Source organism: Hemitrygon akajei, unplaced genomic scaffold, assembly GCF_048418815.1.
Source record: "Hemitrygon akajei unplaced genomic scaffold, sHemAka1.3 Scf000207, whole genome shotgun sequence".
Lineage (NCBI taxonomy): Eukaryota > Metazoa > Chordata > Chondrichthyes > Myliobatiformes > Dasyatidae > Hemitrygon > Hemitrygon akajei.
Genome location: NW_027332092.1, coordinates 337168 through 359792, shown reverse-complemented (window position 1 = coordinate 359792; position 22625 = coordinate 337168). Strand labels below are relative to the sequence as shown.

At 44.0% G+C, this 22625-nt stretch overlaps 1 protein-coding gene and 1 pseudogene across 1 annotated transcript; one reads left to right on the top strand and one right to left on the bottom strand.

The window, feature by feature from the left end:
- The first annotated feature begins 610 nt into the window (after nucleotides 1-610).
- On the top strand, nucleotides 611-6552 carry LOC140724405 (uncharacterized). The gene is made up of 2 exons (XM_073038853.1): nucleotides 611-666; nucleotides 4566-6552. The coding sequence occupies exon 2, from the start codon at nucleotides 4975-4977 to the stop codon at nucleotides 6364-6366; it is 1392 nt and encodes a 463-aa protein (XP_072894954.1). The 5' UTR covers nucleotides 611-666; nucleotides 4566-4974; the 3' UTR covers nucleotides 6367-6552.
- A 9752-nt stretch (nucleotides 6553-16304) lies between these two features.
- The window catches only part of LOC140724410 (uncharacterized), a 45145-nt pseudogene continuing 38824 nt past the window's right edge, over nucleotides 16305-22625 (bottom strand).

Genomic DNA, 22625 nt, shown 5'->3' with positions numbered 1-22625 from the left:
GCTTCGATGGAGCAGAGTCAGAAACCAAAGAGTTGCCAGACTGAGTCAGGGCTTTGGGGCTCCAGAGAGAGATGGGGTCTGGAGTTTACGAGGAGGAGGAGGAATCAGACCAGCAGGATGTGGCTAAAAATGAAAGATTAGAAACATTTGGAAACTGGTTGACCGAAAAAACGTGGTTAATTTCTGCAAAATACTGGTGGAAATCAACAGATCAGGCAGCAAATGTGGAGAGGAATAAATGGACAACGTTTAGGCCGACTCACTTCAGCATGCCGAGTCTGTGTCCTCCTCTGCTTAGTTGCTGCCTGAACTGCAGAGCTCCTCCAGCATTGTGTGTGTGTGTGTCTCTGTATTTCCAGCAACTGCAGAATGTCTTGTCTGCATTTCTGCATTTGTAAGAGGATTTTACTTTGCCATTAGATACACGTTGATATTGATTATCTTCTTATGGGAGCCGCTTTCTGCATTAAAACAGCTGCTGAGTTTTCTATACACACAGAAAAAAACTGAGGTATGGACATTGAACCAGTACATGCAGAAACTGTTAACTGCAGCGTGATAACCCGTGAAGCACCGATCAAATGCGCAGGCGTCAGGGCTGCAGCGGTCTCCGGATATCACGCATGCGCGCAGTGCACAAAAAGCCTCGGAAAATGTCGGAAGCAGGTAAGAGCGATTCTTCGTGATATAATCTTAAACTCCGACCTCGGGACAATTGCTCTGAGTTCCGAACATTACACCCCGCAATCCCGGGACAGTCCTGCCCTCTTCCATCTCTCCAGCCCCACGACCCGTACACCAGCCCCGGGGAACTTCCGTCTGATGAGGGAGTGGGAGCCGATGGATCTCTCAGACAGAGCTGAGCTCCAGCTATCTGAATGCAAGGATTGGGAACTCGGAGAAAGGGAACAAAATCGTTTCCATCACCAGCTGAGAAAATCACCTTTGTTCTACCTGCAATTACAAACACTTATCCACTTGGCGCGTGGCCAAGTGATCTGAAGGTCACTAGTTCGAGCCTCAGCTGAGGCAACGCGTTGTGTCCTTGAGCAATGCACTTAACAACACATTGCTCTGCGACGACACCGGTGCCAAGCTATATGGGTCCTAATGCCCTTGCCTTGGACAACATCGGGGGCGTGGAGAGGGGAGACTTGCAGCATGGGCAGCTGCTGGTCTCCCATACAACCCTGCCCAGGCCTGCACCCTGGAAACCTTCCAAGGCAGAAATCCATGGTCTCATGAGACTAGCGGATGCCTATATAATCAAAAACAAGAGAAAATCTGCAGATGCTGGAAATCACAAAATGCCAGAGGAACTCAGCATTAGTACTCTTTTACATAGATTTAGCCTGGCCTGCTGAGTTCCTCCAGCATTTTGTGTGTGTTGCTTGTTCTATTTCCTCTTGCTCTGGACTTTTCTACCTGTGAGAACATGTTTTGTCCCATTTCCTCTTGGTACATAATGATATCAAACACCTTTGCCCTGGGCATCATGTAGCTTTCACATCACAAATGTGCCAGACTCCAGTGAGACAGACTATTGCCCTTCCCTTCACATTCATTGGCATTGCCATCAATGAATTCACCACCATCTATCACCTGGGGGAAGGTTCAGAGGGAATATTTATGTACAATACAAAAACTGGTGTTACCTGCATGTATTGTAGTGATGCAAAAGTTGCTGGAAAATTTTGCATGTGGGAAGAAGTGGAGTGATATTTGGAAATTTGACTGTTTAAAGCGTTGCTTTGCAAGCAAATCCCATATGGATGGTGTCCAAATGCTCTGACGAGAAAATCCTTAATTATCCACTATAGGCCTGCTACATAGGTTGTGTGAGAGTGCAGATGAACTCGATCAAACCCACAGGAGATAGAAGTTCTTATTGACATTGTTAAAATGAATATCTCTCTATATAAAATTCAGTGTGCACATGCTGCTGTCACTGGGTCAAAATTGCACAGCATAAGATTTTTGCACACATTGGTCTTCACAAATCAGAAGGGACTGGTGGGAAGGTGAAGTGACCTCCAGTGTCCCTGACACCCTCACCTACGAGATGTGCACCCAGCTGCAGCTTGTAAACCTGCACTTTAAGGAGTTGGAACTGGAAATGGATGAATTCCAGATCATCTGGGATTCAGAGGGGGTGATAGGTATGACATGAAGAGAGGTGTTACACCCAGGTTGCAGGACACAGGAAACTGGGTGAAAGTCAGGAAGGGGAACGATGTTAAATAGCCATCGTAGAGTACTTTTGTGGCCATCCCCCACAACAATAGATGGACCACTTTAGAAAGTGTTGGAGGGAATTAGCTGGCAGTGGAATGTCAAAGTGATGATACACGATTTGTTAGTGAGGGGAACACAGAACTAGAAGGGGACTAATAGCCTAGGGGTGAGGCTTGCTACTGCTAGTGGGGTGTGGGGGGGGGGGGGGGGTTAGGGGTTAAACTAAAGTTTAAAGGGGTATGGGCCAGAATGCCAGAACAGATACTGGAGAGGGTGAATTGAATTGATTTTCTTACTTATATCCTTCATATACATGAGGAGTACAAATCTTTATGTTGCATCTCCATCTAAATGTGCAATGTCCAATTTATAGTAATTTACAATGAATTGTATGTACAACAGCACAGTCAATATTACACAGAAATACAATTCTTTCATCATTGAATTAAAGTCTGGTAGACTGGTGGAAGAAGCTGTCCCAGAGAGTTTGTTTTGACACCGGACAGATGTTGTTCAGACCTCAGACAAAGTCATCAATCAAGAGGTTGAGCATGGTGTGAAGACTGACCTGAGCTGTGTATCTCACAATGCAAGAATTATCATAGGAAAGCCTGATGAGCTCAGGACAGGGAATTATGGTATTGTAGCCATTACTGGGACTTGGTTGCACCCAACAGTCTGAGGGATTGAGAGGAACAAATTTGTAGTGAAATCACCGACTATGCCAAGAAACAAAGGTTGATTCAGTAAGTCATTTTAACTTTCCAAATATTGACTGAGACTTCCATAATGTAAAAGGACTAAATGGGGTAGAGTTTATCAAATATGCCCTTAATCAGCACATAGAATTCCAGACATAGAAGTATGCAAAAAGCTATTAGGAAATGATCCAGGGCTAGTGACAGAAATTAGTGTATGAGAACACTTTGTCTCTGGTGATCATAAGGCCATGAGGTTAAAAGTAAATATGGAAAAAGAGAGGTCTGGATCATGGGTTGAGATTCTAAGTTGGAGAAAGGTCAATTTTGATGGTATCAGAAAGGATCTGACAAGTGTGGTTTGGGACAGGCTGTTTTCTGGCAAAGGAGTACTTGGTAAGTGGCAGTTGTTCAGGTGAAGTTTTGGGAATGTAGAGTGTGTATGTGCTTGTTGAAATAAATGTTGAAGTGTAATTGGTACAGGCAACATTGGTTTCCAAGAGATATTGTGTTCCTCTAAATGCCTCAGACTGTTGGGTGCTACCAAGACTCATTGATGACTATAATATCATAATTTCATGCCCTGAGTTCATTTGACTTATTTTTTAGTCGTCTTCTATTGGTTTCTAAAAGCTTCCCAATAGTTTTTACTCTTTTGTTTGCCCTCTCGTTGGCTTTTATGTTGGCTTTGGCTTCTTATTTTAGCCACTGTTGTGTCATCCTGCATTTCCAATGCTTCCACTTCTTTGAGATGTATCGATCACTCAGTTCCTGCATTGCTCCCAGAAACTCCAGCCGTTGCTGATCCATTGTCAGTCCTAACTTTTCTCTTCCAAACAAGTTTGGCCAGCTTCTCTGTCATAGAATCATGGAGAAGTTCAGTTTGGAAACAGGCTATTTGGCCCATTGTGCCAATGCTGAAAAAAGATTTAAGCTGCCTGATGCAACTACCTGCACCGGGACCATCACCCTCCATACCCCTACCATCCAGGCTCCCATCCAAACTTCTTTTAAATGGTGAAACTGAGCTCATTTTCACCACATGCTGGCATCTCATACCACTCTCTCATGACCATTTCAGTAAAGATCTTTTCCAAAGGTTTCCATTAAATTTTCACCTTCCCTCTTACCCATGATCCTCTGGTTCTCATCCCACCCAACCTCAGTGGAAAACCTGTTTGCATTTACCCTCATACCCTCATAATTTTGTATACTTCCAACAAAACCTCAAAACAATGTATAATTTCCTTGTTTATGTTTAGAGTTTTTTTAGGTGTATAAGCTGTTGAGGGGCATTGATCATGTGGATAGCCAGAGTATTATTCCCAGAGTGTTTCAGTTACTGTGGGGCCAGGCACCCATGCAGCTCAGTGGGAACAGGGAATACCAATGGACAGAGACAAACTGAGCCAGGTCACATACTGGAGATGGCAGAAATGCCCCATTCTTACAGAGACAGGAAGAGCATCAGAGATACCAGCATTGTGCCAAGTTAGAAGATGACTTCTCACTCCAACCTGGGTTGAAACTCACTGTAACAGTGTGATGCCAGATCACACCTTAGCAAATCAAGTGATTTTATCTGAAATGTTGTCCTACACCCATTGATGGATTTTATAAATCTTTTTACAGGTTAAAAATGAAAAGGAATGCAGGAATCTGCAGGAATCTTGAACACGACACACCAGTTTTGATGCCTCTGTCCAGATATTTAAGAAGTGGAGCAAGGGATTCAATCGATCATCCTTCCTACTCAGAATATGTGGAGCGATATACTCCATCATCTGACCGACTGACATACCAGTCATTTTACACAGGGGGAACCCGTTCATCTGCTCAGACAGTGTGGAGGGATACACTTGGTCATCTCAATTTAAGGTACATCAGCGAATTCACACTGGGCAAAGCTATTCAGCTATTCTGTGTGTGAGAAGGGACTCAGTCGGTCATCCCACCTGTGGACACACCAGTCAGTTCACACTGCACACAGGCTGGTCATCTGCTGAATTTGTGGGGAAGGATTGACTCAGTCATCTGACTAATGGCTCACCAGCGAGTTCACACTGGAGAGAGGCCGTACACCTGCTCAGAATGTGGGAAGGGATTCATTCGGTCATCTAAACTGAAGGTACATCAGCGAGTTCACACTGGCGAGAGGCCGTTCACCTGCTCGGACTGTGGGAAGGGATTCAATGAATCATCTCAACTGAAGGTGCATCAGAGAGTTCACACTGGGGAGCGGCCATTCACCTGCTCAGTCTGTTGGAAGGGATTCACTTGTTCATCTAAACTGATGGTACATCAGCGAGTTCACACTGGGGAGAGGCCGTTCACCTGCTTGGACTGTGGGAAGACATTCACTTGCTCATCCCAACTGAAGGTACACCAGCGAGTTCACACTGGGGAGTGGCCGTTCACCTGCTCAGACTGTGGGAAGGGATTCACTCAGTCATCTAAACTGAAGGTACATCAGCGAGTTCACACTGGGGAGAGGCCATTCACCTGCTCGGACTGTGGGAAGGGATACACTTGCTCATCCCAACTGAAGGTACATCAGAGAGCTCACACTGGAGAAAGGCCGTTCACCTGCTCCGTCTGTGGGAAAGGATTCACTCGGTCATCCGAACTACTGGTACACCAGCGAGTTCACACTGGGGAGAGGCCATTCACCTGCTCAGATTGTGGGAAGGGATTCACTCGGTCATCCGAACTTCTGGTACATCAACGAGTTCACACCGGGGAGTGGCCTTTCACCTGCTTGGACTGTGGGAAAGGATTCACTTGCTCATCCCAACTGAAGGTACATCAACGAGTTCACACCGGGGAGAGACCATTCACCTGCTTGGACTGTGGGAAAGGATTCACTTGCTCATCCCAACTGAAGGTACATCAGAGAGTTCACACTGGGGAGCAGCCGTTCAATTGCTCAGTCTGTGGGAAAGGATTCACTTGCTCATTTAAACTGATGGTACATCAGCGAGTTCACACTGGAGAGAGGCCATTCACCTGCTCAGACTGTGGGAAGGGATTCACTTGCTCATCCCAATTGAAGGTACATCAGAGAGTTCACACTGGGGAGAGGCCGTTCACCTGCTCAGACTGTGGGAAGGGATTCACTTTGTCATCGCAGCTACTGAGGCACCAGTCAGTTCACACTGGGGAGAGGCCTTTCACCTGCTCAAACTGTGGGAAGGGATTCACTCAGTCATACACACTAAAGGCACACCAGTCAGTTCACACTGGGGAGAGGCCATTCACCTGCTTGGACTGTGGGAAGGGATTCACTTGCTCATCTAAACTGAAGTTACATCAGCGAGTTCACACTGGAGAAAGGCCATTCACCTGCTCAGACTGTGGAAAGGGATTCACTTGTTCATCTAAGCTGAAGGTACATCAGCGAGTTCATACTGGGGAGAGGCCATTCATATGCTGAGACTGTGGGAAAGGATTCAGTCGGTCATCTTAACTACGGAGACACCAGCAATTTCACACTGGGTAGATGCCGATCACCAGCTCAGACTTTCAGAAGAGATTCTTTCAATCAAATCAACCAAATGTGCATCATTGAGTTCACACTGGTGAGAGGCCGTTCACCTGCTGTGAATGTGGGAAGCAATTTACTCAGTTATTAAACCTCATGTAACTCTTGCTTTGGCTAGCAGATTTATATACGGGGTGATAGACCCCTTGCCCAGCCAAATATAAGGAATCTTGTTTGGGTGGGTGCTATGTGATGACCCCTGTTACAAATCAGTACCCCGAAATAACAAATGGTACACAATAGTGATTAAACAATTGAGCTTTATAATTCTTACTTTGACTATATAGTTAGTGAAATAAATCAAAAGACCACGAAAATCTCTCTTTCAGACTCACAAGAAAGAACATTGCTGTCATTGGATAGCCTTGCACTCCAAACCCTTTTATCTCTAGTTGTAACCTAAACAATGCTGCTACATAGAAACCTTTACCTCAGCAGTGAAAAATTACATAGAGGCCATTACATTAGCAGTAATGTAACTGTAGCAGTAGTGAAACCTTACAGCATGTTACACTTGTGACACACTACCGGGTTCACACTGGGAAGAAAGTTTCAATGAGCTGCATGCTGGATATTTGTCCGTCACCGTTGCTGAATGCAATTTCAAGAGTGACTGTTGGTGCTGAACTCTGCAATTATTGCTGCTGCTCACCACACCCAGTTCTGCACCCTGGTCACTGGGCATGGGAGGAGTTTCTTCTGCTGCACATTCACTTTTAATGGGACTGGAATTTAATGTTCTGGATCTGAGACAAATAAATCAGTTTATTTTAAACTCTGTCTCCAGTACTTGGTGAATTTATAACACACCTAGTGTGAGTCAACTCCGTCCGGCTGGACACTGCCAGGGATTCTGTTCCACGACAGTCCTTTTAAATCCTCCCCTGATGTTCCCCTCTCGCTCTCCCTGTTGTGATGGGTTCCAAACAGTCACCACTCTGTGGGTGAAGAGGTTTCCCTTGAATTTTCTGCAGACTGAAGAAGTCGAGCTGACTGCAGTTCTGTCTGACATGTCCCTTGGCCCTCTAATTTCTGGACTGAGGAAGAATGCCATTCGTAGTTAATCTCCTTATTCAGGGCTCATTTCCACATTATGTGCAATTTTCCCTGCTTCTTAAGATAACACCACTGTCCATGGGAAACGAAGCAGGGTCAGAAGCCAGAGGCAGGTCTGCGCAGGGCAGAGTTTGGGGCTCTGGATGATGGTTGGTGTAAGAATGTATGATCAGGAGAAGGGATTCAGCAGGACATGGCAACAAATGACACAGTAGCAACATTTGGAAGCTGATTGGCAGAGAAAATCTTTTGGTTGTCTGATAATACAAACAATAGCTGTGGTGAGGTGCTTCACTGGTCAAGGAACATTTGTGTGTTGGGAATGGTTTTATCTATTGAGCGAGTTGTTCCTGCTTATTTATCCTGTAATATTATATCCAGATAATTATTATGAATTGTCCTATCTGACATAATGTATTGATTATCATATAATGTTAGATTTTAACTCTAAAACTGGATCAGGCTTGAATTTATGGTGCCTTGATGAAGTGATGGAGGTCATTGATGAGTTTGTATTTTAAAGCAAGATGTTGGTGAATGATATTTAGAACATTGTACCTGCACAAGTGATCAGATTGAGTTCAACTACTGCAGAATCCTGGAATGTGTTGGATTGTGTCTGGTTTCTCTTGGCATTTTCTGCACTTACTGCTTTGTTTTTTATTTGTATTTCATGTATTTTTGATTTTTTTTTTCATTTTGTTGACGACCTTGTCCTGTATTTCTGCAAGGAACCCCTCTGTTTGTGGGAAGAAGTCTCGAACTCTCAGTGGAGTGCTCGATGCTTCTTTGTCAACATCTGATCTGCTCAGATTGTTGGGATGTCTCCCATGGAGGGTCATACTCATTCCAATGGTTAATGCTTTCTTCCATAGTGGTAATTCATTTTTCTGAGTTGGTCTTTCATTTAAGTTTTCTGGTCTGTATTGCTTATCACGATTGCATATACACACATGGAGGGCTGAATCCTGTTCATTTTTGATGAAAATATATACTTAGTTTTATCTGACTGTTGTGTGATTTTTTATCATGTGTGTTATATCTCTTCCTCGTTCTGTCCAAGCTGGTGTTAATCTAAGTGGGTTTGGGTGTAAATAGTCTTTTCTAAAGTTTTCTAAAGTTCTTATTTATCTTTGTAAATTCTACTGATTGAAATGGGACCAAGATATTTTTATTAAAAAATAATTCAATGTCAGTGTTGATGGAAGTGTTTATTGCCTTTGTTGTGTTTGTTAACTATTGAGCTCTGACAGGTTTTTTTAAAGCCTTGAACTAAATTTTTCAAAGGTTTTCCTATTTTGCACTACTTCCTATTTTCTTTGCTTCTTGATATTCCAGATACGTGGGTATCAAGAGTCCTGATAAGGGGTCTTGGCCCAAAAATTTGATTCCCATCATTAGATGCTGCCTGACATGCTGAGCCCCTCCAGCACATTGTGTGTATTACTCTAGATTTCTAGCATCTTCAGGTCCTCTTGTTTCCCAGATACTTACATGTTTCTTGAAAGAACAAGCCAGGAACAAGCTGGCCATGGGGTTGTGTGGCCCTGTTGTTAAAATATTCAATAAAATCATTAGAAAGAGATGGCATAGTGTTGGGAGTTGTAGAATCTGTGGGTAGAATTAAGAAACTGCAAATGTAAAAAAAAAATCCCTGATGGGAATTGTATAGAGACCTCCAAACAGTAGTAAGTATGTGGTCCACAAATCAGAATGGGAGATAGAAAATGCGTGTCAAAAGGGCAATGTTATGGGGGATTGTCATGTAGGTGATTCGGAAAATTAGGATGGTGTTGGTCTCAAGAGGAAGTACTCCTAGAATGCCTATGAGATGCTTTTTGGAGCAGCTCGTGTTTGAGGCCACTTGGGGATCAGCTATTCTGGATTGGGTGTTGTAATGAACTGGAATTAATTAGGTTACTCAGGTTCAAAGAACCCTCAGGGGCAAGGGATCTTAATGTGATCAAATTTCCCCGACATTAGAGAAGGAGAAGCTAAAGTCAGATGTGGAATACAGAGAATTAGAGAGGCATGAGAGAAAAATTGGTCAAAATTGATTTGAAAAGAACACAGGCAAGGTTGAAAACAGAGCAGCAATGGCTGGAATTTCTGGAAGCAATTCGGAAGGCAAGGATATACACATCACAAAGAGGAAGTAGTATTCTAAAGGTAAGGTGACAAAACTGTGGCTGATAAGAGAAACCAAAGACAACATAAAAACCAAGGAGATGGCTTAGAGCAAAAATTACTAGGAAGCTACATGATTGGGAAGCTTTTAAGAACAAACAGAATGCAACTAAAATAATTAAGAAGGAAAAGATGGAATACATCGATGAGCTAGGCAGCAATATTAAAGGGGATAACAATTTTTTCTTCAGGTAATAGTGTAAACGAGAGGCTGAAGTGGATATCAAACCTCTGAAAAATGATGCTGGAGAGGTAGTAATGGGGTGGGGGTGGAAGGTGATGGCAGATGAACTGAATAAGAATTGTGCATCACTCTTATCTGTCGAAGACACTTGCAGGAATATGGAAGTCCCAAATGTTAGTGGTCAGAATGTTTAAAGTTATGTTACCTGGGAGATGGTTCTTGGGAAACAGATGGTCTGAAGGTAAATAGGTCACCTGGACCAGGTGGTACTCCAACCAGAGATGGCTGAAGAGATATGAATGCATTAGCAATGATCTTTCGAGAATCGTTAAGGAAATTTTCAGAAGTTTTCTGATGACTCTGCCATAGCTGGATGCATCAGCACCGCAGATGAGGCTGAGTACAGGGCTACGGTGGGAAACTTTGTCACATGGTGTGAACAGAATCATGTACAGCTTAAAGTGAAAAAGACTAAGGAGCTGGTGGTGGACCTGAGGAGAGCTAAGGCACCGGTGACCCCTGTTTCCATTCAAGGGGTCAGTGTGGACATGGTGGAGGATTACAAATACCTGGGGATATGAATTGAAAATAAACTGGACTGGTCAAAGAACACTGAGGCTGTCTACAAGAAGGGTCAGAGCCGTCTCTATATCATGAGGAGACTGAGGTCCTTTAACATCTGCCGAACGATGCCGAGGATGTTCTACGAGTCTGTAGTGGCCAGTGCTATCCTGTTTGCTGTTGTGTGCTGGGGCAGCAGGCTGAGGGTAGCAGACACCAACAAAATTAACAAACTCATTCGTAAAGCCAGTTATGTTGTGGGGATGGAACTGGACTCTCTGATAGTGCTGTCTGAAAAGAGGATGCTGTCCAAGTTGCATGCCATCTTGGACAATGTCTCCCATCCACTCCATAATGTACTGATTAGGCACAGGAGTACATTCAGCCAGAGACTCATTCCACCGAGATGCAACACTGAGTTTCATAGGAAGTCATTCCTACCTGTGCCTATCAAACTTTACAACACCTCCCTCGGAGTGTCAGACACCCTGAGCCAATAGGCTGGTGTTGGACTAATTTCCACTTGGCATAATTTACTTATTATTATTTAAATATTTATGATTTTATATTGCTATATTTCTACACTATTCTTGGTTGGTGCGACTGTAACAAAACCAAATTTCCCTCAGGATCAATAAAGTATGTCTGTCTGTTTGTCATTATATCCCAAGAAGTTTCTTCCTTCACTACTCCCCCTCTCTCAGTTTTTGCCCATTCTTCAAATTTGTCTGTCCTGCTGCAGTCGCATTGCTTCCCCAGCACTAATAGCGCCTCCATCTATCTTTGAATCATCCGCATACCTTGACACAAAGCCAGCAATTCCATTATCCAAATCATTGACAAATAATTTGAAAAGCAGCGGACAGACTACTGCCCCATGAAGACCACTAGTCACTGCTAGCCAACCAGAAAAGTCTCCTTTAATTCCCATTCGCTCCCTCTTGGCTGTTAGCCATTCCTCCCATCCATGCCAGTATATCTACTGATTTTTATCCTGTTAAACAGTCTCATGTGTGACACCTTATCAGATGCCTTCTGAAAACCCAAGTAAATGATATCCACTGCCTCTCGGTTGTCCATCATGCTTATGACTTCCTCGAAGAACTCTAACAGATTTGTCAGGCAAGATTTCCCTGTACAGAAGCTATGCTGGCTTTGACTTATTTTATCATTAGTCTCCTAGTACCCCAAAACCTCATCTCTAATAATAGACTCAAACACTTCCCCAGCATGAGGTGAGGCTAACTGGACTATGATTTGCTTTCCTTTGCCTTCCTCCCTTCTCAAATAGTCGATTGTCATTTGCAATCTTCCTGTCCTCCGGGACCATGCCAGAAGCAAGTGATTCATGAACTCATCATCTGAAAATCCAAGCAAAATACATCCACTGCTTCTGCTTTATCTATCTTGCCTGTTGCTTCCTCAAAGTATTGCAAGTGATTTGTCAGACACAATTTCCTTTAAAGGTATCCTGCTGACTTTGGCCTACTTCATTATGCGTCCCCAATTACAGTACCCAAAAACACACACCCTTAATACACTCCAACATATTCCTGACCACTGAGGTCAGACTAACTGTCCTATAATTTTCTTCTGCCCTCTCTCACTTCTTAAAGAGTGGAGTGTGGTTTGCAACTTTCCAGTTTGCCAGAACCGTTCCAAAATCTAGTGATTCGTGATAGATCATTACTCATTACTTTAAGAGAAAACTTAGGGGGAGCTTCTTCATTCAGAGTCGTTGGAGAGTGTGCAACGAGCTGCCAGAGCAAGTGGCAGGGACGATTTCAACCTTTAAGAGAAGTTTGCCTATGTCCATGGATGAGAAGTATATGGAGGGCTATGGTCCAGGTGGAAGTTGTTTGAATTCGGCAGATTAATGCTTTAGCACAGACAAGATTTTTCTGTGCTGTAGTATTCTATGACTATAATGCCTTCATAATCTCTTCAGCTACCTCTTTCCGCACCCTGGTGTGTTCACTTTCAGGCTTTTCAGCTTCCAAAACACGTTCTCTCCTTTGTAAAAACAGTGGGTGGCTTCAATCTGCAGGAGAATTGGGAAAGTCAGATTGGTGTGAGATCACAACAGAGGGAATGTATTGAATGCTTACGAAATGGATTTTTAGAGCAACTGATTGTTGAGCCTACTCGTGGAACTGCTATCTTAGATTGGGTGTTGTGCAATATCTCAGCTCTTATTAGGGAGGTTAATGTAAAGGAACCATCAGAAGGCAGTGACCATACTGATTGAATTCCTACTGCAATCTGGGAGGGAGAAGCATAGGTGATGCACCATCAATAACTCACGCTGAGACTTAGGAAACGAGATATCGCCTTTATTGACTGGAAGAATAAACAACACTACATCCTGGGGAAAATGAGGGAGAGCAGCAGCCCACCGTCGCCTTTATACAGCGGTCTATGGGAGGAGCCACAGGAGCAGTCAGACAGGTATATCTAGTTCACCACAATAGGTCACATGCATAGTATCACAATGGAATGAAGGGAATTACAGAGGCATGAGAGAGGTGATTCCCCAGGTGGATTTGAGAAGGATACTGGTGGGGATGACGTCAAAGCAGAAGTGGCTGACGTTTCTGGGAATAGTTCATAATGTATAGAATAGGTCATAATGTCCCACAGTAGTAGTTCACAAATGGCGGGGCAAGGCTACCGTGGCTGACAAAGGAAGTTATGGACTTCAGGTAGCAATAGTGAGTAGGAAGTTAGATAATTGGGTAGCTTTGAAAATCCAACAACAGGCAACTGCAAAAAGCTATATGAAGGGGAAAGGTGAAATATCAGAGCAAACTAGACAATAATATGCACCATTATAACAATGCGAAAGGGAGGCGATAGTTTATTTCGGACCTCTGGAAAATGATGCTCATGAGGTAGAAATGGGGAAGAGATGGTAGATGAACTTGATAGGTACTTTGCATCTGTCTTCTCTGTGGAAGACACAGCAGTGTGCCAGAGATCCGTGAGAGTCAGGGAGCAGGAGTGAATGTCATTGTTATTACAAAGGAAAACGTGCGAGGCAAACTCAGGTTCTTTAAGTGGATAAGTCACCTGAACTAGATGGAGCATATCCCAGAGTCCTATGTAACGTTTTAGAAACAAACCAGCAGCAATACAGTTCACACCGGAGTCCGGTTTTGATGTTAAAACCATTATCTTTATTAGTAACTACTTATAATATTTTAAGTTAAACAAATTAAACAAACGTTAACAGTGTTACGCGTATAAACATGGGTAAATATAACTCCTAAACTATCGAGCCTGGGGGATCAAGGCTTAGAGTCTGGAGATGGTAACGTAGGAAAGTTCAGTAATCGGAGGAATAAATGATCAGAGAGAGATACTTGTAGTCCAGGGTAATTGTAGAGAGAAGGCAATTATGTCGAATTCCACAGGTAAACGCAAACCGTCGTCCAAGATCTTGTCCGTTGAATCGATTCAAAATCCAGTTCGATATATCAGACGAATGTCGTCTTCAAGTGAGTACCACATAACATATCCAGGTAAGGGTTAACTTCAAGTGGTCCCACATTACATTCCTAAATCTACTCCTTTGGATTATACGAAGTGACAGACACACATTCTGGAGCAAACCTTGCCCAGAATAAAAGTCTTAGACTACGAGAGTGGCTGTTCTGTCTCCCTCGTTCCGACTGTGTGTGTGTGTGTGTGTGTGTGTGTGTGTGTGTGTGTGTGTGTGTGTGTGTGTGTGTGTGTGTGTGTGTGTGTGTGTGTGTGTGTGTGTGTGTGTGTGTGTGTGTGTGTGTGTGTGATATCTATCTATATATATCGCTCTCTCTAAATCTCTATCTCGCTCTCTCTCCGAGCTGAGAAAGCTGCCGGCTGACGTCACTGTTAGTCCCGCCTCACTCAGGAACTTTCTTAAAGTGACAGTCCACAGCAAACGAAACCGAGGGATTCGTATCACCTGAGAGAGGCTGCTGAAGAGATAACAGATGCAATGGTCACGACCTGTCAAAAATCACTTGACAAGGGGTCCCTTGCAGAAATACACATCAATGTGGTCAACAAAAGGAAAGAAAAATCGAAAGTACATGAAATACAAACAATAAGGCACCAATTTCTACACTATTCTTGGTTGGTGTGACTGTAACGAAACCCGATTTCCCTCGGGATCAATAAAATATGTCTGTCTGTCTGTCTGTGTAGAAAATGCCAAGAGAAATCAGACACAATCCAACACATTTCAGGACCCTACAGCAGTTTAACTCAATCTGATTACTTACAAAGGTACAATCAGTGGCAAATATGATTCACCAAAACCTTGCTTCAAAATACAAACGCATGAATGCCCTCCATCACTTCATCGAGGCACCGTAAGTTCAAGCCTGATCCACCTTTAGAGTCAAAATCTTACAAATTATATGATAATCAATACATAATATCAGATAGGACAATCTATAATAACCATCCGTATATAATATTACAGGATAAACAAGCAGGAACAACTCCCTCAATAGACAAAACCATTCCCAACACACACACGTTCCTCGGCCAGTGCAGCACCTCACAACAGGAATTGTTTGTGTCATCAGTCAGATAACTGAATTATCTTCTCTGTCATCTTCCAAATGTTACTAATCTGTCATTCGTTGCCACACCCTGTTGCTGATTCCCTTCTCCTCATCATACGTTCTTACCCCGACCATCGTTCAGAACCTCAAACAATGCCCTGTGTGGACCCGCCTCTGGTTTCTGACCCTGCTCCGTTGAACATCAAACTAATGGTTTCCCATTCTGCTTTCAGTGTTTAGAGGACAGTGGTGTTTTCTAACAACCCTTTAGAAGCAGAGAAAATGACCCATAATGTGGAAATGAGCCCTGAATAGGGAGGTTAACAACCAATGCCATTCTTCCTCAGCCCAGAGATCTGAGGGGCGAAGAACATCTCAGACAGAACTGCAGTCAGCTCGACTTCTTCAGTCTGCAGAAAATTCAAGGGAAACCTCTTCACCCACAGAGTGAGTGGAGAGTGAGGGAGATGAGAATGGAGTGAATGGAGAGTGAGAGATGAACAACAGGGGAGGATTTAAAAGGACTGTTGCAAACAGTATCACTGGCAGGGTCCAGCCGGCATGAGTTAACTCTCTACTGTACACTAGGTGTGTTATAAATTCACTAAATACCAGAGAGTTTAAAATAGAACTGATTTATTTGTCACAGATCCAGTCCCATTAAAGGTGAATATGCAGCAGAAGGAACTCCTACCATGCCCAGTGACCAGGGTGCAGAACTGGGTGTGGTGAGCAGCAGCAATAATTGCAGAGTTCAGCACTGACAGTCACTCTCGAAATTGCATTCAGCAACGGTGATGGACAAATATCCAGCATGCAGCTTATTGAAACTTTCTACCCAGTGTGAACCCGGTAGTGTGTCACAAGTGTAACATGCTGCAATGTTTCACTGCTAATGTAATGGCCTCTCTGTAATGTTTCACTGCTGAGGTAATGGTTTCTCTGTAGCAGAGATAACAGGGTTTTGGAGTGCGGTGCTATCCAATGAGAGAAATGTTCTTTCATTGAGTCTGGAATAGAGATTTTCACAGTCACTTGCCGGGACAGATGAGAAAACACAAATGGAGAAAATGGGCCCTTATTTTTTCTTTACTAACCCTATAGTGAAAGTAAGAATTATAGAGCCCAGTCCTTTAATAACATATTGTGTATTGTTTGTTATTTCGGGGTACTGATCTGTAACAGGGGACACATCACGCAGCATCCACCCAAACAAGATTTCTTAAGTCTGGCCATGCTGGGGGTGGGGGCGAACACCCCCTATATTAAGCTGCTAGGCGAAGTGAGAGTTACATATGGTTACATGACTGAGTGAATCCCTTTCCACATTCACAGCAGGAGAAAGGACTCTACCCAGTGTGAACTCGCTGGTGTCTCTGTAGTTGAGATGACGAAGCGAATCCCTTCCCACAGTCTAAGCAGGTGTACGGTCTCTCCCCAGTGTGAACTGACCGGTGCGCTTGCAGGTGGGATGACTGAGTGAATCCTTTCCCACACTCTGAGCAGGTGAATGGCTTCTCCCCAGTGTGAACTCGATGATGTTCCTTCAGTTGAGATGACGAAGTGAATCCCTTCCCACAGTCCGTGCAGGTGAATGGTCTCTCCCCAGTGTGAACTCGTTGGTGTTCTATTAGGGTGGATGACTGAATGAATCCCTTCCCACAGTCAGAGCAGGTGAACGGCCTCTCTCCAGTGTGAACTCGCTGATGTACCTTCAGTTTATATGACCGAGTGAATCCCTTCCCACACACTGAGCAGGTGAATGGCCTCTCCCCTGTGTGAACTGACTTGTGTGCTTGTAGGTTGGATGACTGACTGAATCCTTTCCCACACTCTGAGCAGGTGAATGGCCTCTCCCCAGTGTGAACTCGCTGATGTACCTTCAGTTGAGATGATGAAGTGAATCCCTTCCCACAGTCCGAGCAGGTGAACAGCCACTCCCTGTTGTGAACTCGCTGGTGAGCAATTAAGGTGGATGACTGTGTGAATCCCTTCCCACACTCTGAGCAAGTGAATGGCCTTTCTCCAGTGTGAACTCTCTGATGTACCTTCACTTGAGATGACCGAGCGAATCCCTTCCCACAGTCTGAGCAGGTGAATGGCCTCTCTCCAGTGTGAACTCTCTGATGTATCTTCAGTTTAGATGACTGAGTGAATCCCTTCCCACAATCTGAGCAGGTAAACGGTCTCTCTCTCGTGTGAACAGACTGGTGTACCTTCAGATTAGTTGAGCAAGTGAATCCCATCCCACAGTTTGAGCAGGTGAACGGCCTCTCTCCAGTGTGAAGTCTCTGATGTACCTTCAGTTTAGATGACAGAGTGAATCCCTTCCCGCAGTCTGAGCAGGTGAATGGTCTCTCCCCAGTGTGGACTCGTTGATGCACCTTCAGTTGAGATGAGCAACTGAATTTCTTCCCACAGTCTGAGCAGGTGAACGGCCTCTCTCCAGTGTGAACTCTCTGATGTACCTTCAGTTGAGATGAGCAAGTGAATCCCTTCCCACAGTCTGAGCAGGTAAACGGCCTCTCTCCAGTGTGAACTCGCTGATGTACCTTAAGTTTAGATGCTTTAGTGAATCCCTTCCCACAGTCTGAGCAGGTGAATGGCCGCTCCCTGGTGTGAATTCGCTGGTGAGCCATTAGGTCAGATGACCAAGTGAATTCTTCCCTATAACTTCAGCAGATGACCAGCCTCTGCCCAGTGTGAACTGACTGGTGCGTCCACAGGTGGGAAAACTGTCTGAATCCCTTCTCACACACAGAACAGGTGAATGGACTTGTCCGAGTGTGAACTTGCTGATGCACCTTCAGTTGTGATGACCAAGTGACTCCATTCCCACAGTCTGAGCTGATGAATGAGTTCCCCCCGTGTAAGATGATGGGCATGACAGTCAGTCAGATGATTGAGCAAATCCCTCCCCACAGTCTGAGCAGGAAAGATGATCGAGTGAATCCCTTGCTCCACTTCTTAAATATCTGTACAGAGACAACAAAACTGGTGTGTTGTGTTCGAGATTCCCGTAGACAAGTTCCTTGTCATTTTTAACCTGTAAAAAAATTTACAAATCCATCAATGGGTGAAGGGCATCATTGTAGTGAGAACACTTGGGTTATCAAGGTGTCATCTGGCATTAAACTGTTACAATGAAGTTCAACCCAAGCTGGAGACAGAAATCATCTTCTAACTGGGCACAGAGCTGGTATCTGGAATGACCCTCAAATTCCCTGATCCTCTTCCTTCCTCTATAAGAACGGGGCATTTCTGCCATTTACAATCTGTGACCTGGTTCAGTTTGACTGTCTCCATTCCCTGTTCCCACTGAGTTGCATGGATTCCTGGCCCCACAGTCACTGAAACACTCTCACACAAATAGCCGGTACTCAGTGCATTCCACACACCCACCACTCTCTGTGTAAAAAGCTTACCTCTGACATCCCCTCGGAATCTATTTCAAAACACCTTAAAACTATGGTCCCTCGCATTAGCCATTTCAGCCTTGGGAATAAAACTCTGGATATCCACATCATCAATGCCCTTCATCATCTTATACATTTAAAAAAAAAGGATCTGAATATAATCTAATTATAAGGAAAGTATACATTGTTTTGAGGATTTGTTGGAAGTATACAAAATTACGAGGGTATAGTTAGGGTAAATGCAAGCAGCTTTTTCCACTGAGGTTGGGTGCGATGACAACCAGAGGATCATGGGTAAGTGGGAAAGGTGAAAATTTAACAGAAACATGTGGAAAAACTCTTTACTGAAATGGTTGTGAGACTGTGGAATGAGATGTCAGCACAAGAGGTGAATATGAGCTCGGTTTCACCATTTAAAAGAAGTTTGGAGGGAAGCCTAGATGGTAGGGTTATGGAGGGTGTTGGTCCCAGTGCAGGTAGTTGCATTAGACAGCTTAAATGTTTTTTCAGCATTGACTAGATGGGACAAATAGCCTGTTTCCATACTAAACTTCTCCATGTTTCTATGCTATCGTAGGGACAGAAATGTGGGTAGAGGGGGTGGGGTGGCCCTGTTGGTGAGGAATGTGATTCAGTCCTTTTCAAGGGGGGACATAGGGTCAGGAGAAGTAGAGTCTGTGTTGATAGAACTGAGGAACAGTAAGGGCAAAAGGACCCAAACGGGTGTTGTCTACAGGCCACCAAACAGTAGCATGCATATTGGGTGCAAGTTGAATAGGGAGTTAACATTGGCATGTGGCAAAGGTAACGTTGCAGTAGTTATGGAGGATTTCAACATGCAGGTGAACTGGGAGAATCAGGTTGGTGCTGGACCTCAGGATAGGGAGTTTGTAGAGTGCCTACTGGATGCATTCTTGGAACAACTTGTACGAGAGCTGACCAAGGACAATACTATTCTGGATTTAGTGTTATGTAATGAACAAGATTTGATAAGCAAAGGAGTAAACACAGTAAAGGAGCCATTAGGAGGTAGTGATCACAATATGATAAGCTTTTATCTGTAATTTGAGAACGATAAGGGCAGCTCGGAGGTGTCAGTGTTGCAGATGAACAGGGGAAACGATGGAGCCATGAGGGAGGAGCTGGCCAAAGTTGACTGGACGGATAGCCTAGCAGAAGAGACAGTGGAACAGCAATGGCAGGTATTCTTGGGAATAATGCACAAGGTGAAAAATCAGTTCATCCCCCAGAGAAGGAAGGATTCAAAGGGGGGAAAGGGGCCTCAGTGGTTGACAAAGGAAGTCAGAGACTGCATAGCATTAAAAAAAAGGAAATATGACGGAGCTAAGGTGAGTGGGAGGACAGATGATTGGGAAGTTTTTAAGGAACAAAAGAACTTAACTAAAAAGACAATACGGGGAGAAAAAATGAGGTACGAACGCAAGCTAGCCAGGAATATAAAGGAAGATAGCAAAAGCTTTTTTAAGTATGTGAAGAGAAAGAAGATAGTTAAGAACAATGTTGGGCCCTTGAAGAATGAATTGGGTGAAATTGTTATGGGAAACAGAGAAATGGCACAAGAATTTAATGAGTACTTTAGATCTGTTTTCACTAAGGAAGACACAAGCAATCTCCCAGATGTATGGATGGGCCAAGGACATAGGGTAACAGAGGAAATGAAACAGATTGACATTCGGAAGGAAACGGTGATGAGAAGACTGATGGGACTGAAGGCTGACAAATCCCCAGGTCCAGATGGTCTGCACCCTAGGGTACTAAAGGAGGTGGCCCTGGAAATTGCGGATGCATTGGTAATCATTTTCCAATGTTCCTTAGATTCAGGATCAGTTCCTGAAGATTGGAGAATGGCTAATGTTATCCCACTTTTTAAGAAAGGAGGGAGGGAGAAAACAGAGAACTATCGACCTGTCAGCCTGACATCGGTGGTGGGAAAGATGCTAGAGTCCAATATTAAGGATGAAATAGTGGCATATCTAGATAGCAGTGATAGAATTGGGCCGAGCCAGCATGGATTTACTAAGGGTAAATCATGCTTGACTAATCTGTTGGAGTTTTTCGAGGATGTAACCAGGAAGTTACACGGGGGAGATCCAGTGGATGTAGTGTACCTCGATTTGCAGAAGGCATTTGATAAGGTCCCACATAGAAGATTAGTGGGTAAAATCAAAGCTCAGGGCATCGGGGGGAAGGCATTGACATGGATAGAAAACTGGTTGGCAGATAGAAAGCAAAGGGTAGCGGTGAATGGGTGTTTCTCGGAATGGCAGGTGGTGACTAGTGGGGTGCCACAGGGCTCGGTATTGGGACCTCAGCTGTTTACCATTTACGTTAACAATTTGGATGAAGGCATAGAGAATAAGATCAGCAAATTTGCTGATGATACTGAGCTGGGTGGCAGTGTGACATGTGATGAGGATGTTAGGAGAATTCAGGGTGACTTGGATAGGCTGGGTGAGTGGGCAGATACTTGGCAGATGGTGTTTAATGTGAATAAGTGTGAGGTTATCCACTTTGGGAGTAAGAACAGGAAGGCAGATTATTATCTGAATGGTATAGAGTTGGGTAAGGAAGTAATACAAAGAGATCTCGGAGTCCTTCTTCATCAGTCACTGAAGGTGAATGAGCAAGTGCAGCAGGCAGTGAAGAAGGCTAATGGAATGTTGGCCTTTATTACAAAGGGAATTGAGTACAAGAGCAAGGAAATCCTCTTGCATTTGTACAGAGCCCTGGTGAGTCCACACCTGGAGTATTGTGTACAGTTTTGGTCTCCAGGGTTAAGGAAGGACATCCTGGCTGTAGAGGAAGTGCAGCGTAGATTCACGAGGTTAATTACTGGGATGTCTGGACTGTCTTACACAGAGAGGTTAGAGAGACTGGGCTTGTACATGCTGGAATTAAGGAGATTGAGAGGGGATCTGATCGAAACATATAAGATTATTAAGGGATTGGACAAGATAGAGGCAGGAAATATGTTCCAGATGCTGGGAGAGTCCAGTACCAGAGGGCACGGTTTGAGAATAAGGGGTAGGTCATTTAGGACAGAGTAAAGGAAAAACTTCTCCCAGAGAGTTGTGGGGGTCTGGAATGCACTGCCTCGGAAGGTAGTGGAAGCCAATTCTATGGATGCTTTCAAGAAGGAGCTAGATAGGTATCTTATGGATAGGGGTATCAAGGGATATGGGGACAAGGCAGGAACCTGGTATTGATAGGAATTGATCAGCCATGATCTCAAAATGGCGGTGCAGGCTCGAAGGGCCGAAAGGTCTACTTCTGCACCTATTGTCTATTGTGTATTGTCAGAGAAGCTGGCCAAACTTGTTTGGAAGGGAAAGGTAGGAGTGACAACAGAGCCGCAAAGACTGGAGTTTCTGGGAGCAATTCGGGAGCTGAGTGATCCATACATCCCAATGAAATGGAAGCATTAGACAGGTAGGAGGACAAAACCGTAGCTAAACTGAGAAGCCAAAGCCAACATAAAAGCTAAAGAGAGGGCAAAATATAGAAGAAAATCTATTTGGAAGTTTTTAGAAACCAATAGAAGATGACTAATAAAAAAAAAGCCAGATGAGCTCAGGGCATGGGATTATGATATGGTTGTCATTAATGAGTCTTGGTAGCACCCAAAAGTCTGTGGCTTTTAGAGGACCAGAATATCCAGGGCCTCAGTATCTCCTGAAAACCAAGGTTCTCTGAACCAGTTACCTTTCAACTTCTATTTTGGCAGTCACATACAAACTCTACACCCTCAAAATTTCACTTCTGAAGGCCTCCCACTTACCAAGTACTCCTTTGCCAGAAAACATTCTGTCCCAAACCACACTTGTCAAATCCCTTCTGATACAATCAAAATTGACCTTTTTCCAATTCAGAATCTCAACCCGTGGTCCAGACCTCTCTTTTTCCACCTTTACTTTGAATTTCATGGATTATGATCACTAATTTCGGTCACCCTGGATCACTTCTTAACGGTTTATTGCACACTTCTACACCGGGAATTCTACGTACTGATTAAGGACACATTTGACAAACTCTATCCCATCTGGTCCTTTTACAGTATGGGAGTCCCAGTCAATATATGTAAAGTTAAAATCACTTACTGCATCAAGCTTTGTTTCTTGGCATGGTCTGTCATCTCTCTACAAGTTTGTTCCTCTAAATCTCTCAGACTGTTGG